General features: G+C 44.3%; 1 protein-coding gene across 2 annotated transcripts in view; it reads right to left on the reverse strand.

Annotated features, from left to right (window-relative positions):
* Positions 1 to 15,619, reverse strand: part of mboat2 (membrane bound O-acyltransferase domain containing 2) — a 136,902-nt gene extending 121,283 nt beyond the window's left edge. The window contains exon 1 of one of the 2 annotated variants that reach the window (XM_033021639.1): positions 15,378 to 15,619. In XM_033021639.1, the coding sequence (XP_032877530.1) occupies positions 15,378 to 15,604 (227 nt within the window). In that variant the 5' untranslated portion in view covers positions 15,605 to 15,619. The remainder of the gene's footprint in view (positions 1 to 15,377) is intronic. The other variant, XM_033021638.1, reaches the window with a different exon arrangement.
* Between the last annotated feature and the right edge of the window lie 328 nt (positions 15,620 to 15,947).

The following is a 15,947-nucleotide window of genomic DNA, read 5'->3' on the forward strand; positions in this document are numbered from 1 at the left end:
GATAAACAGCAATAAAAGTTTCCAAAGGTGATGGAAAGACTGAATCAAAGACTAAGTGCTGAGAGCTCTCTTATACCCGCATTAAGGAGGCAGTTAAACACACCTGAACAATTACAAACGCCCGTGATGCCATGTGTCCCAAACATTATGGTGCCCTGAAATGGGGGAACTACGTATAAACACAGCTGTAATTTTTACATGGTGAAACCAAAATGTATAAAATGGCCTTTATTAAATCTGACAATGTGCACTTTCACCACATGTGATTTTTTTTCTATTACAATCCTCAAATTGTGGAGTACAGAGGCAAATAAATAAATGATGGGCCTTTGTCACAAACATTATGGAGGGCACTGTATGCACAGAAAGATTTTAAATCAGATGTAAACTACACTGATTAAATATTTCATATTTTATCTCTTTAGAATAACATAACAATGCAAATTTTAAAATCAACATTGAACAGAATGAAGAATTGCAGCCTTCACAAAATGCTCGGTTGCCTCCCACCCAAATAATGAGAAAGAATAAACCTGCTCAAGTTGATAAATTGCATTTAGATAGAGGTAAAGTGGATGCTTCACCATTAAAAAAGCAGCTTCAGTGTAAAATGTAACTGAATAGATTATTCACTGACTATAATCAAATGGCAGACTCTTGTTAATATATTGTAGCAATTTGAAATAATGCACATTTATGAACACACTTACAAGATATGTAGGAAAGAACTGCAGATGCTGGTTTAAATTGAAGATAGGCACAAAATGCTGGAGTAACTCAGCATGATCAGTCTGAAGAAGGGTCTCGACCTGAACCATCACCCATTCCTACTCTCCAGAGATGCTGCCTGTCCCGCTGAGTTATTCCAGCATTTTGTGTCTATCTTACACTTACAAGATATATGCCTTTCAACTCAAGTCCTCTGTTATCTATTTCTGTGCCAGTATCCTGAACAATGAATTACTCCCAGCACCCACATATTCCACATTGAGTTGGATTTTGGGTAGGGTAGGGTAGGAGGGGAAAGAGAGGTGCAAAAATAGTGCAAAAATAGTTTTAAACACTCAGTAAAAATAAAAATGTATTACTTTCATGTGGCACTCAAATGATTCACACCAAGAAGCATTTCACTACACCTAGGTGTATGTGACCAATAAATAACCTTTGAACCTTTGAACCTTTGAATTAATATTGATTGTATTTCAAAAGAAATGATATGGGCCAACTGAAGGGCAGCTACTACCTTGGTGAGAAGGGTTAAAACTGAAAAGGTAACCCCTCTTGTGATTGCACTTTGCAAGGCAATCTGAATTTAATCATTATGCAATATTCACTGCAATTGAGATGCTTAAAACAAACTGAAGAGTTATTACATTCAGCTGAATGCCCTGATAAGCATATATACAATATTCAAAAGGGCAACAGATGACAAATATTCTTCTCATATAATACACAAAGTGCTTGAGTAACTCATTCATTCATCATCATTGAAAACATTAACAACACAGTGGTGCTGGGAACAGTGAGAGGGGCACCGCACATCTGTCCTCCAGTTCCTGCGGACTTCCGCTGCTGGAGCTGATGGTATACCCGGTCGTGTTCTAAAAACCTGTGCGGACCAACCTCGACCCACTGCAGTTCGCTTACCGCCACAACAGATCAACGGTGGATGCGATCTCACTGGCTCTCCACTCTGCTCTGGACTACTAGGTGTCCTTGAGACTCTTGAAAGGCGCCCATAAATAAAATTTATTATTATTATTATTACTTGGACAACAAAAACTCATATGTCAGGCTGTTATTCATTGACTACAGCTTGGTGTTTAACACTATCATCCGCTCCAAGCTGGTTACCAAGCTCTCAGATCTGGGTCTCTGCACATCCCTCTGCAATTGGATCCTCCAATTCCTTATCCACAGACCGCAGTCTGTCTGTATTGGTGGAAATGTGTCATCCTCGATAACAATCAGCACGGGAGCACCTCAAGGCTGCGTGCTCAGCCCCCTGCTGTACTCACTCTATACTCATGACTGTGTAGCCGGACATAGTGCGAACTCCATCATCAAGTTTGCCAAAGACACCACTGTTGTGGAACGAATCACTGATGGTGATGAGTCAGAGTATATAAGTAAGATCGACCGATTGACCAAATGGTGCCAGCACAACAACCTGGCTCTCAACACCAGCAAAACCAAGGAACTGATTGTGGACTTTGGAATGGGTAGGATAGGGACCCAGAATCCCGTTTATATCAACGAGACAATGGTGGAAAGGGTCAAGAACTTCAAATTCCTGGGCGTGCATATTTCCTAAGATCTCTCCTGGTCACAGCACACTGATGCAATTATAAAGAAAGCACATCAGCGCCTCTACTTCCTGAGAAGATTACGGAGAGTCGGTATGTCAAAGAGGACTCTCTCGAACTTCTACAGGTGCACAGTAGAGAGCATGCTGACAGGTTGCATCGTGGCTCCTTGATCGTCCAGGAGCGGAAAAGAATGCAGAAAGTTGTGACCACTGCCCAGTCCATCATCGGCTCTGACCTCCCCACCATCGAAGGGATATATCGCAGTCGCTGCCTCAAAAAGGCTGCCAACATCATCCTGGCCACCCACACCATCCTGGCCACCCACTCATCTCGCCACTGCCATCAGGTAGAAGGTACAGGAGCCTGAAATCTGGTACATCCAGGTTCAGGAACAGCTGCTACCCCACAGCCATCAAACAGGGCATCGCAAATGTCCTCACCTTTCACCCCACTAGCCGACACATACAACAAATATTCTTCCGTCAGTTTCGCCACCTCCGCCACTTATGACCCCACCACTTGCCACATCTTCCCATCTCCCCCCCTGTCTGCCTTCCGCAAAGACCGCTCCCTCCGTAACTCCCTTGTCAATTCTTCCCTTCCCTCCCGCACCACCCCTTCCCCGGGCACTTTCCCTTGCAACCGTAAGTGATGCTACACTTGTCGCTTTACCTCCCCCCTCGACTCCATTCAAGGACCCAAGCAGTCGTTCCAGGTGCGACAGAGGTTCACCTGCACCTCCTCCAACCTCATCTATTGCATCTGCTGCTCTAGATGTCAGCTGATCTATATCGGTGAGACCAAGCGTAGGCTTGGCAATCGTTTCGCCGAACACCTCTGCTCGGTCCGCATTAACCAACCTGACCTCCCGGTGGCTCTGCACTTCAACTCCCCCTCCCATTCCGTATCCGACCTCTCTGTCCTGGGCCTCCTCCACGGCCAGAGTGAGCAACACCGGAAATTGGAGGAACAGCTCCTCATATTCCGCTTGGGGAGTCTGCATCCTGGTGGCATGAACATTGAATTCTCACAATTTCGTTAGCCCTTGCCGTCTCCTCCCCTTCCTACCTCTCCCTCAGCCCTCAGGCTCCTCCTCCTCCTTTTTCCTTTCTTCTCCCCGCCTCCCCCGCACACCCATCAGTCTGAAGAAGGGTTTCGGCCCAAAACGTTGCCTATTTCCTTCGCTCCATAGATGCTGCTGCACCCGCTGAGTTTCTCCAGCATTTTTGTGTACCTTGTGAACTATAACACCCTATTGCACTTTATCTGATTATTTATATCGGGTTTCTTTTATCATTTTTGTGAGTTTTTATTTTGCTTTATGATGGCCTCTTCTTGTCGAAAGCCTGACCCACTAGTCTTTGATGCGGATATCGGTGAACGTTGGGCCACATTTGGAATTGACTACCGACACTACATGAACATTGCACACCGAAATGAACCAGACGCTGTCAAGTCCTCCCTTCTACTTAACCTTGTGGGACCAGATGCCATTCGACGATCCAGAACATTCCGCTATGCTCCGGCTGCCCTCGGTGCCAACGACCAGGTAATAACTCCAGCTGAATCCCCCGACTACCCCAATGTCCTGCTACATAAACTGAGCCAGATCTGTGACCTGCCCTCAAATCACATTTTGGACAGGGTAAGGTTCTTCTCTGGTCGTCAGCTCCCTGGCGAACGAGTAGACTCGTTTATCTCAGATTTGAAGAATATGGCCCAGCGAAGCCGATTCCAAGATATGCCGGCTGACCAGCTAACTGATCAGTTAACGAGGGACATTCTAGTGAATGGCATGAGCGACCAAAAGCTCAGATCAGAGCTTCAGAGAAGGGCAGACTTAACATTAGAAGAGGCAGTACACGCATGCAGAACAGCAGAATTTATCGACCCTCTAGACGGTCCGCACGAAACCAAATCCATCAATCTGACGGGCTTCACTAGGCAGCGAGCTAACACAGATACAGGCGATTCATGACCCAAGCAAGCCAGGCGGCTCACAGCGATCCTCAGAAGAGATGTCTTAACTGCAATTACTTACACAGCAGACAATCAGCTTATCCTGCATTTGGGAAATCATGCAATTACTGTAAAAAGTTAAACCACTTTGCATCTGCATGTCGGGCAGCAAGTCAGGCCCGTGGGAAGAATTCGCCCGGCTCCAAGTCTAATCTCAATTTTTTGCAACGAGACAATAACAGTCTCACTCAATGCCAGCTAGAATCCATCCCCGAACATAGCCCAATTAATTCGCAAGAGGATCCGACTGTTTACTCGTTACAGCATGCTACTGCTAAGAATTCTGATCCCACTTCTGACAACATGTAGACGTAAACCAGACACAGATTGTGATTTAAATTCATCTTTAATCAGCACTGCCGTGTTAGTATAAGTGTAACAGTGGGGTGGAGTTAGTGATGCTGGCTTGTGTGTGATTGGTTGACATGCATCATCAATCTACAGTGTATATATATATATATGGTCTATGCTATAAAGACACACTGAACTGTTCTGTATTCATGCTTACAATACTCTGTTGTGCTGCAGCAAGCAAGAATTTCATTGTCCCAACTGGGACACATGACAATAAACTCTCTTGACTTGACTTGGAATATAGGATTTTGGCGTGTGTGTGCTTTATCATCATTCCTTACAATGCTATGTACGACAGTGATCACAACTTCTACTGAAGTGTGGATGGCGGTTGACTCGCTAGAAGCTCATCCGCCCTTTGACAGGTCTTGTATTTGGTCCTGCTGGGGGTCCACAGCTCCTTTCTCACCTGGCAAACCAGGTGGGGAGATGGTTTAGTCGCCGACTATTCGACCATGGAGCAGGTAGCACAGGATAACATGGTACCCGTGGCAGGGTGGGAACTCCCCCGACCTGACCCGAAACTCATCTTCTCAAAGAATATATCCTTTTCCTCACGATGAATGCAACAAAAAAAAGAATGCGTTTACCTATTATATGAATAAAAGTACAAAGTTGCTCAAGATGAATGCATTAAAAATGCATTCCTGAATTATTCAGTCATGTTAACTAACAGGTACTCAACACCCAGACTTATTCGGAGTTAAAGATTAAGGATAAAGTTTTAATTTATTGCTAACTCGTATAAAATAAACGCAATACAACTTGGATGCAAGCTATTGAATAAGTGCACACTCTGAAATACGAATCCAGCCACACAAGTAGAGTTATTTTTTGCTCTTTGCTCCAATAAAAGTCTTTCAGCAGTCTCTTAGGTTATTTTGATTCCTTACACATTAAGTGACAAAACAGTAACAAATCCCTTTCTTGCTTACAAACATTTACACAGTATTTATACGAGGTATTTATAAGGTCTAACAAGTGCAAATCTAAATGCTGTTCTGGAAGACAGTGCTAATATTTTATTCCAAGAGAAGCAACAATTATGGAGCTACCAGTGTTTAAAAAAAAACAAAAACGTAATTGCTTCTCTTGTCCTTTCGGAATGAAAATCTCACAATTTATCTTATCTGGTTCACAAACAACTCCTGAAAACACCACTCAGGGCAGCACAGTGGCACAGTGGTGGAGTTGCTGCCTTACAGCACCAGAGACCAGGTTCGATCCTGACTACGGGTGCTGTCTGTACGGAGTTTGTACATTGTTCCCGTGATCAAGTGGATTTTTACTGGGTGCTCCAGTTTGCTCCCACACTCCAAAGACATACAGGTTTGTAGGTTAATTGGCCATTGGTAAAATTGTCCGATGTGTGTGGGATTGTGTTAGTGTACAGGGTGATCGCCGGTCGGCACAGATTTGGTGGGCTGAAGTGCCTGTTCCCAAACTGTATCCGTGAGGTCTAAAGGCCATAAGCCAATATCTCACATCCACACAACAATGCAGACCTGGCTGATTCCCATCAGTGATGAAACAGCACACATATGAGTAGATAACTGTCAATGTCTATACTCCAAGAAGTATGTGCAGATAATAGCTCCTACGAGCAGAATCTATCATTACTTTTCACTATGATATCTGACCATCTCCATAACAGCCATTAACTGGCAAATCACAACACTCGGGAAGGGCCAGGTAATGAGAAATAAAGCTGAAAGAATTATCAATACAGGAGGGGTTCAATAGCAGCACTCTGACTGAGTTAGTCAATAACCAATTCTGAAGGGCATAACTGCCACGCCATGTTTGTGGCAGGTTTAAAAGGGAAAGAAAATCTATGTTCCCATATCTTCAATAATCCATTCATCACACAAGGCTGTCCCTGACTGAAATGGGAGTTATCACAGTACATGCAGTGAGTCAGTCAGTGCAGAGTTTTCACCTCACCACTGTAGGACGCTTGCTTGGCCAAGATCAAGTGCAGTGTCTGTTCTTATCAGAACAGTTCTGGCGGTTCTCCCAGGACAAGGAACGCGGATCAAGGACGGATTGAAATTGGAGATCACGTTGTTGACCAGGAGTCTGTCAGTTGCTGGCTTAGAGGTGGATTCATGCTGGTTGGTTAACCAACCTAACACCTCACCCAGTCAGAATGGCAGCAGCAAATGGAGCGGGAGGATATCCCTGAGAGTGAGCATGAAGGACCCAAGTGAGGCGACTCCCTTCTCACGGGGCCTGTTCGTCAGGAAGGTCTTGCTGGGGGCCTGCAAATTTGAGGCCGAGGACATTTACTGTCTCCAGGACTTCCATTGTAATGGATACTGATGTCACTTTCAAGTATCCAACGGGATGGCAGTTGCTGATGCAAGACTTCCGGGAGAAGGGGAACGAAGCTCCTCTGTCGCTGCTGAAGGTGCAGCTGCTCTTCACCCTCCCCACCCAGAAGGAACTAACCATTTTTTTGCATCTTGCAGTGTAGCCTCTATTTATTTCTGTCTTCTACGGACAGTGGTCATTGACAAATCCACACCCGACTCCTGAAGATTGTTTCTGATCTGTCGGACAGGTGTTTGAGGAGCTTTCTTTATAAGAGAAATAATTCTTCTGTCATCAGCTGTGGAGGCCTTCCTTGGCCTGCCAGTCCCTTTGCGATTAGTGAGCTCATAGTAAGCTCATAATAAGCTCTTTCTTCTTAATGGTGTTCCAAACAGTTGAATTTGGTAAGCCTAAGGTTTGGCTGATGTCTCTAACAGTTTTATTCTTGTTTCTCAGTCTCATAATGGCTTCTTTGACTCGCACTGGCACAACTTTGGTCCTCATGTTGATAAACAGCAATACAAAATTTCCCAAAGGTGATGGAAAGACTGGGGGAAAGATTAGGTACTGAGAGCTCTTTTATACCTGCATTGAGGAGGCATTTAAACACACCTGAGCAATTACAAACTCCTGTGAAGTCGTGTGTCCCAAACATTATGGTGCCCTGAAAAAAGGAGGGGGGACGGGGCAGGGGGGGGGGGGGGGGGGGAACTGAGTATAAACACAGCTGTAATTTCTACATGGTAAAACCAAAATGTATAAAAAAAGACCCCAATAAAATCTGACTATGTGCACTTTAAACACGTGTGATTTTTTTAATATTACAAATCTCAAATTATGGAAGTCAGAGGCAAATGAATAAATTATTCAATAAATTGGGTCTATGGCTCAAACATTATGGAGGGCACTATATCGCCTCCGAGAATGTCAGGTGGAGTCTGGTAAGGATCATGTATTTGATATATCTATTTCTCGAATAAAGTATATTTTGAAATGTAAAAAAAGCACCACCAGTATGCTGCAGGTTATGTCCACGTCTGGGTGGTATTGTATATAATATTGCAATAATTGATTACATCTATTTTTGTTTATTTTTTTTTAATTAACAGGCCGCTGGAAGATCATCAACTCAGTCAACCTTTGGTCTGCCCAAGCTTTGTTGACCTCCCAGCAAATTATATGACTGTCGGGGGATGTTGCCGACTGCAGACTGCAGGAGTACGTGCTGAGGAACGCACTGAAGCTTGGTGCAGCCAACGCCAAGGCTCTGTGGGGGAGGGCTGCAGTCCATGGCCCTTCTGCTGCTAGACAAGGGGAGGGAGGGGGGTAAGGGCGTAGCGGAGATCCCCCCCCATCAAAATAAGGGAAGAGATTTCATGCCAGGGGGCCCCATGAGTAGCAAGGGTGTGGGCTAAAATTGTGCGATTTGTGTACACAGCATTGAATGTCTGTCTAGAATGCCAGGATAAAAAATTTGCACGGTTCTTGGATTGTATGTATTTTTTACTTGAATAAAGTTTATTTTGATTAATAAAAAAAAATCACCACCAGCATGCTAAATCTTTTGGTTCCGAACAGATTTAATAGTGCAGTATCTTTCAGTATCATGGTGGGCCATGCAGAAAATCTATATTCCACAAATAACTCTTAACCTCATGGCAAGGCATATCCTTCACACGGCCATTACCCCAACCAAGGGAACCAACAATGATTCAATGATTGTTCCACAGCAACATCGGCAGAAAGTGTTAAATGTGCTACAACTGTGCATCATGGATGTGGCGTGATAAGATGGGGGGGGGGGGGGGAAATTATCCCATGACCAAAAGATGATATTAAACGCCTGTATTTCTGCAGAATCATTATGAATCATGATGAACAATGAATCCACAAGTCAAGTCAAGTCAAGTCATGTTTATTTGTCACATACACATACGAGATGTGCAGTGAAATGAAAGTGGCAATGCTCGCGGACTTTTGTGCAAAAGACAAACAACCAAACAACCGAACAAACTATAAACACAATCATAACACACATATACCTTTACATAATAAATAATGGAAGGAAAAACGTTCAGTAAAGTTAGTCCCTGGTGAGATAGGCGTTTACAGTCCGAATGGCCTCTGAGAAGAAACTCCTTCTCAACCTCTCTGTTCTCACCGCATGGCAACGGAGGCGTTTGCCTGACCGTAGCAGCTGGAACAGTCCGTTGCAGGGGTGGAAGGGGTCTCTCATGATATTGTTGGCTCTGGAGTTGCACCTCCTGATGTATAGTTCCTGCAGGGGGTCAAGTGAAGTTCCCATAGTGCGTTCGGCCGAACGCACTACTCTCTGCAGAGCCTTCTTGTCCTTGGCAGAGCAATTCCCAAACCAATGGTAATGTTCCCGGACAAGATGCTTTCCACCGCCGCTGCGTAGAAGCACTGGAGGATCCTCGGAGACACTCTGAATTTCCTCAATTGCCTGAGGTGGTAAAGGCGCTGCCTTGCCTTACTCACGAGTGCTGAGGCATGTGATGCCCATGTCATATCCTCAGAGATGTGGACTCCCAGATATTTAAAACAGTTCACCCTATCCACAGGATCCCCATTTATCCTCAAAGAAGTGTACGTCCTCGGATGATGTGCCCTCCTAAAGTCCATGATCAGCTCCTTCGTTTTTTTGATGTTCAAGAGGAGGCTGTTATCCTGGCACCAGAGTGCTAGATCAGCTGATGGATGAGCTGACTCAAAGAACATTCCCATTCTCTGCAAAGGAGGAGCCAAACATAGAACCAAAGGTAAGATTTATACCAGTTTATGGCTGTTATGGTGGTCAGATTTCATACTGAAAAGTAATGATAGTTTACACTCAAAGGTAAGATTTCTTCCATGTTCAGGAAGAACTGCAAAATAGAATGTTTCAGCCTCTTCCTAGTTTAAGAAGGAACTGCAGATGCTGGGAAAATCGAAGGTAGACAAAAATGCTGGAGAAACTCAGGGGGTGAGGCAGCATCTATGGAGCGAAGGAATGGGTGACGTTTCGGGACGAGACTCTTCCTCAGTCTGAAGGGTCTCGACACGAAACGTCACCCATACCTTCTCTCCAGAGAGGCTGCCTGTCCCGCTGAGTAACTCATGCATTTTGTGTCTATCTTCGATGTAAACCAGCATCTGCAGTTCCTTCCTACACGTACTGCTTTTAATACATTCCAGTTACAGAGATGAAGACGTGCTCTGAAACCAGTAGCACCACAAATCAAATAAATAATTGCAGTACAATTATGAAACTGGCATCGACTCAACAAATTGTAAACTTTCCTTAGTATGTCAGGTACACAAAATTCAAAACTAATCCAGCCAGATACCACTCAATCAGCCCACGATAAATCAACAAAGTGATACATGGTGTCATTCAATAGGCAATGCAGCTGCAGAAAGGAAATTCAGGCTGCGATTACTATTGCTCAATCAGAATTCAGATTGGTTAGCTCAGTTCCAAAACTCGATTTACAGAAACTGAATTCAGAGGAGTGGCATCTCTGGCGCCAAAAAAAAATCAAAATAAAACTAAACTGGGCGTGTGGACTGATGGTTCAGGATGGAAATATCTCTCCACTCCGCCTCATCACATCAAATGCAGTGGCTTCACAGGACACCATCCTTCAATGACCTTTCCTCCAGCATAAGATTATAATTGGGTGCCTCAACTTATGCAAACCAACCATGTTTTAGAAACATAGAAAATAGGTGCAGGAGGGGGCCATTCGACCCTTCGAGCCAGCACCGCCATTCATTGTGATCATGGCTGATAGTCCACTATCAATAACCCGTGCCTGCCTTCTCCCCATATCCCTTGACTCCACTAGCCCCTAGAGCTCTATCTAACTCTCTCTTAAATCCATCCAGTGACTTGGCCTCCACTGCCCTCTGTGGCAGGGAATTCCATAAATTCACAACTCTCTGGATGAAAACGTTTTTTCTCACCTCAGTCTTAAATGACCTCCCCTTTATTCTAAGACTGTGGCCCCTGGTTCTGGACTCGTCCAACATTGGGAACATTTTTCCTGCATCTAGCTTGAACAATCCTTTTATAATTTTATATGTTTCTATAAGAACCCCCTCATCCTTCTAAACTCCAGTGAATACAAGCCTAGTCTTTTCAATCTTTCCTCATATGACAGTCCCGCCATCCCAGGGATCAATCTCGTGAACCCACGCTGCACTGCCTCAATCACAAGGATGTCCTTCCTCAAATTAGGAGACCAAAACTGTACACAATACTCCAGATGTGGTCTCATCAGAGCCCTATACAACTGCAGAAGAACCTCTTTACTCCTATATTGAAATCCTCTTGTTATGAAGGCCAATATTCCATTAGCTTTCTTCACTGCCTGCTGTACCCGTAAGCCAACTTTCAGTGACCGGTGTACAAGGACGCCCAGGTCTCGCTGCACCTCCCCCTTACCTAACCTAAACCCAATTGAGATAATAATCTGCCCCCTTGTTTTTGTCCCCAAAGTGGATAACCTCACATTTATCTATATTATACTGCATCTGCCACGCATCTGCACACTCACTTAACCTGTCCAGGTCACCCTGCAACCTCCTAACATCCTCTTCACAGTTCACACTGCCTTCCAGCTTTGTGTCATCCGCAAACTTGCTAGTGTTGCTCCTAATTCCCTCTTCCAAATCATTAATATATATGGTAAACAGTTGCGGCCCCAACACCGAGCCTTGCGGCACTCCACTCGCCACTGCCTGCCACTCTGAAAAGGACCCGTTCACTCCTACTCTTTGCTTCCGGTCCCATTTAACTGTATTTGGGCCTTATCCCGCCAAACAATTCCGATCCGTGCACCTGCCTAAATGCCTTTTAAATGTCACCATTGTACCCACTTCCTCTGGCAGCTCGTACCTTATGAACCACATTCTGTGTGAAGAAATTACCCCTCAGGTTTCATTTCAATCTTTCCCCTCCCACCATAAACCTATACACTCCAATTATGAACTATCCCAGACCATCACACAATCCATTATCTCCATTCCATTATCTCCATCTACACTTCATGCTGCATCAGCAAGGCAAGGCCGCCAGAATAATCAAAGACCAGTCTCACCCACCTCGGTCACTCCCTCTCCTCCCCCCTCTCCCACTGGGCAAGAGGTACAGAAGTTTGAAAACACATACCTCCAGATTCAGGAACTGTGTCTTCCCAGCTGTTATTAGGCAACTGAACCATCCTTTCACCAGCTCGAGTGCAGTCCTGACCTCCCATCTACCTCATTCTTGCTATTGAGGGAGTGCAGCGCAGGTTTACAAGGTTAATTTCCGGGATGGCGGGACTGTCATGTGCTGAGAGAATGGAGCAGCTGGGCTTGTACACTATGGAGTTTAGAAGGATGAGAGGGTATCTCATTGAAACAAATACGATTGTTAAGGGCTTGGACACGCTAGATACAGGAAACATAGTCCCGATGTTGGGGGAGTCTAGAACCAGGGGCCAGAGTTTAAGAATAAGGAGTAAGCCATTTAGAACGGAGACGAGGAAACACTTTTTCTCACAGAGAGTGGTGAGTCTGTGGAATTCTCCGCCTCAGATGGCGGTGGAGGCAGGTTCTCTGGATGCTTTCAAGAGAGAGCTAGATAGGGCTCTTAAAAATAGCAGAGTCAGGGGATATGGGGAGAAGGCAGGAGCGGGGTACTGATTGGGATTGATCAGCCATGATCACATTCAATGGTGGTGCTGGCTCGAAGGGCCAAATGGCCTGCTCCTGCACCTATTATCTATTGTCTTTGGACCCTTAAACTACCTAATCGGACTTTATTGGACATCAATGTTGCATCACACACAGAATAATGTACCTTTATCCACTACACTTAGGACGGCTTGACTGTATTTATGTATAGTCTTTTTTTTGACTGGATACTAGTTGTTCACTATATGTTGTGTTTAAGAAGGAACTGCAGATGCTGGAAAATCGAAGGTACACAAAAAAGCTGGAGAAACTCAGCGGGTGCACCAGCATCTATGGAGCGAAGGAAAAAGTCAACGTTTTGGACCGAAACCCTTAATAAACTAAACTAACCTATCCTGGGAGAAAGACAGTGACCATCTACCTTACCTCTGTCCCTCGTGATTTTATAAACCTCTTGAGTTTGGATGCTGACAATTCAATTCTTCACAATGTAAAACACTACCCACAAGTAACAAAATAAAACCTAACAACTAAAAAGATAACTGACCAAGTCACAAATATTGCAGCTGTGGAAATAGGACAAATCCTTATTATTCCATAGTAATGGATCAGAGGCTTTCCACAATCAACAAGGCAAAATATGGTGGGTGGAGGAATACTCACTACTTTCCTGAATGAGTGCAGCTCTTCCAACATGAGACACAATATCAGTCAAGGACTTGCAATGCAACAAGTTACCTGTCCTTGTTCTTGTTTGTTTTATTGTGTTATCCATTGAGTAATGTGTTTACTGACCTGTAATGCTGCTGTGTGAAAGAATGCAATTGTTCTGTTTTGGTATACATGACAAATAAATATTCTCGACTCTCTTGACGGGATTTTCCAAATCAACTAATTCCAGTATTGTAAACACAAGGAACTGCCGATGTTGGTTTACAAAAAAGACAAAGTACTGGAGTAACTGGGGCAGGTCAGGCAGCAGCATCTCTGGAGAGTATGGATAGGCGCCATTTCGAAGCAAGTCACAAAAACAGGATGTTACATTATATTTGCTCTTTGTTCCACTACAAATCATTCAGCCATCTCTGAAGTCATCTTGATCATTTCCACATTAGATAATGTACTCTTCTCAAGAGCAGTTAAGGATGATCAATAAAATCCGACTTAACCAACAAAACAACCACTTCGCATGAATGAATAAAGTAAAACACACAAGGTGCCTTTAAATGTTTGACTGACCTGGCTTAATTTAAACTACCAGTATAACAACAATATTAAAACTGCCACTGGCAGTGTAATCTAGGTGACAAAGGTGGAGGTATACTGGTGCTATTTACACAATAGAGCCTTCCGCATAACTGATTACATCGGTATTACATACCATGCATAACAGATGCGCCCAAGTTACTTTTGTAATCAAATCAAATAGAATGGAATACTTGATTGTCACATGTGACTAGGCACAGTGAAATTCTTTGCTGCATACCCAATGTATACAAATTTAACAGATGGCCTGTGGTGGAATGACAAAGAATGCAAGAGACATAGAAAATGTGGTTACATACACAAAAATCATTGTTCTTCCTGTAGAGTGTGTTACTTTCCTAAAATAAATACAATTGTGAGCATGCATCAGTGTGTTTAACTACACACATGTAAGTTTTAGTCCCTCCTGGGCATTAGACCATACTGGTTTGAATAATAAGCCTAGGAATGCAAAATACAATAAAAGATGGAGGGGAACATTACTTTTCTGGTACTGAATGGACCATTTGCATGTGTAAATAATTAAAAAACTATTCTACCCAATATTTCAAGATGTGCTACCACACTGTAATGTTTAACGCAGATATAATTTCAAAAACATTAAAAGTGAAACATCCAGACTTCCTCAAAATATCACTGACGTTTGAGTTTGTCACATTTCTAAACTTAGGCATATCCTAAACTTTAACAATCAAACATTAGCCAGCGCTAGCGTGTAGGTTTTAAGTAAAGACAGGAGTTAAACCAGAGTTAAAATTAATCGGCGAAAGTACTCGTTACAAAAAGAGAAAGAGCCACGAAGAGAAGCATTTGGAGTAAAAGTGGCTAATGAATGATAGGAGAAACATCTCGACAGCTTTATGGGTTACGTTTACTTTAATTATCTACAGATGTGGCAACTATTCCAGTGTGCCGTGGTGCTGTCCTGTGGCACACCCAAATGTCCGACACCTCCTGCACCGCACCACCCCATTGAAAAAGCATGCAACCAAACACAAAGACAAATCTCCTAACAAAACAAGAGCACTTCGCACATTGAGCAAACTGGGTGCAAGGTGAACTGGAGGAGCAGCGTGTACAGGCGGCGACGGCCCTGAGCTCGTTACCATATTTAAATGCAAAACCAAATAACCCGCCTAGACATAGCTTTTGTGTTTTTTTTAAAGAGGGGGTTGCAAGGAGGAACGAAACATAATTGGACGCCGAATTGAAATGCGATCAGATTTAATTGCCCGGCGAAGCGAAGCATTGTAACGAAGCTCCGGGGCTGCCAGCCAGGTCCCTGTTACTGTTGCTGCCGCTACCCCTCCTCCCTCTCCCCGGGCCGAGCACACAACTTGCGCCGGGCTGCTCTGCAAACTTTTCACGGTCGGGGATAGTGAGCGCAGCAGGCATAAGGAGCATCCGTGAAAAGGCACACAGAGCTTCACGTACCTGGTCGACGGACAGGTTAATGGCCTCACTGAAGGGCTGCAGCAGAGTGGAGCCCGTGGTACCGCTATTGCCACTCGAAGCCATGTTTGACAGGCAAACGCCGCCTGCTCAAAGCCATAACAACAGCGGAGCCCGCCCCTCGCCGCCCAGTCGCTGCAGACCGCAGCCGCGCTCACTGGCCCCGCCGAGCAGCAGGGCGGCGGCTTGGTGGGCAACGCTGGGACCATTGGCCGGCCGCCTTGTCAATCCCCAGCTATCACTTTGTTGGTCTCATGAAGGATGGAGCGTTCGTGGTCTTCACAATAGTTGCATGAATGAAGAGGACAGCAATGTGTGTGTGGCATGCTGGACACTGACCGGCCGGGAAAAGTCAAGATTTTAAATTCTCTTTTGTTGAGCTATTTACCTATTTTTGTTTTCTCTACTAGACTTTTTGTTTGGAATATTTGTGTTGTTGAAAATCGGAAAGACAGAAATGTATTAACCTGAAAAATGGAAAATAATTCAGTTTAAACGTTTAAACTCCTCTGCAATCATATTTTTTACTTATTTATTCAATACTTCGTTGTA

The sequence above is a fragment of the Amblyraja radiata genome, chromosome 5 (assembly GCF_010909765.2).
Source record: "Amblyraja radiata isolate CabotCenter1 chromosome 5, sAmbRad1.1.pri, whole genome shotgun sequence".
NCBI lineage: Eukaryota > Metazoa > Chordata > Chondrichthyes > Rajiformes > Rajidae > Amblyraja > Amblyraja radiata.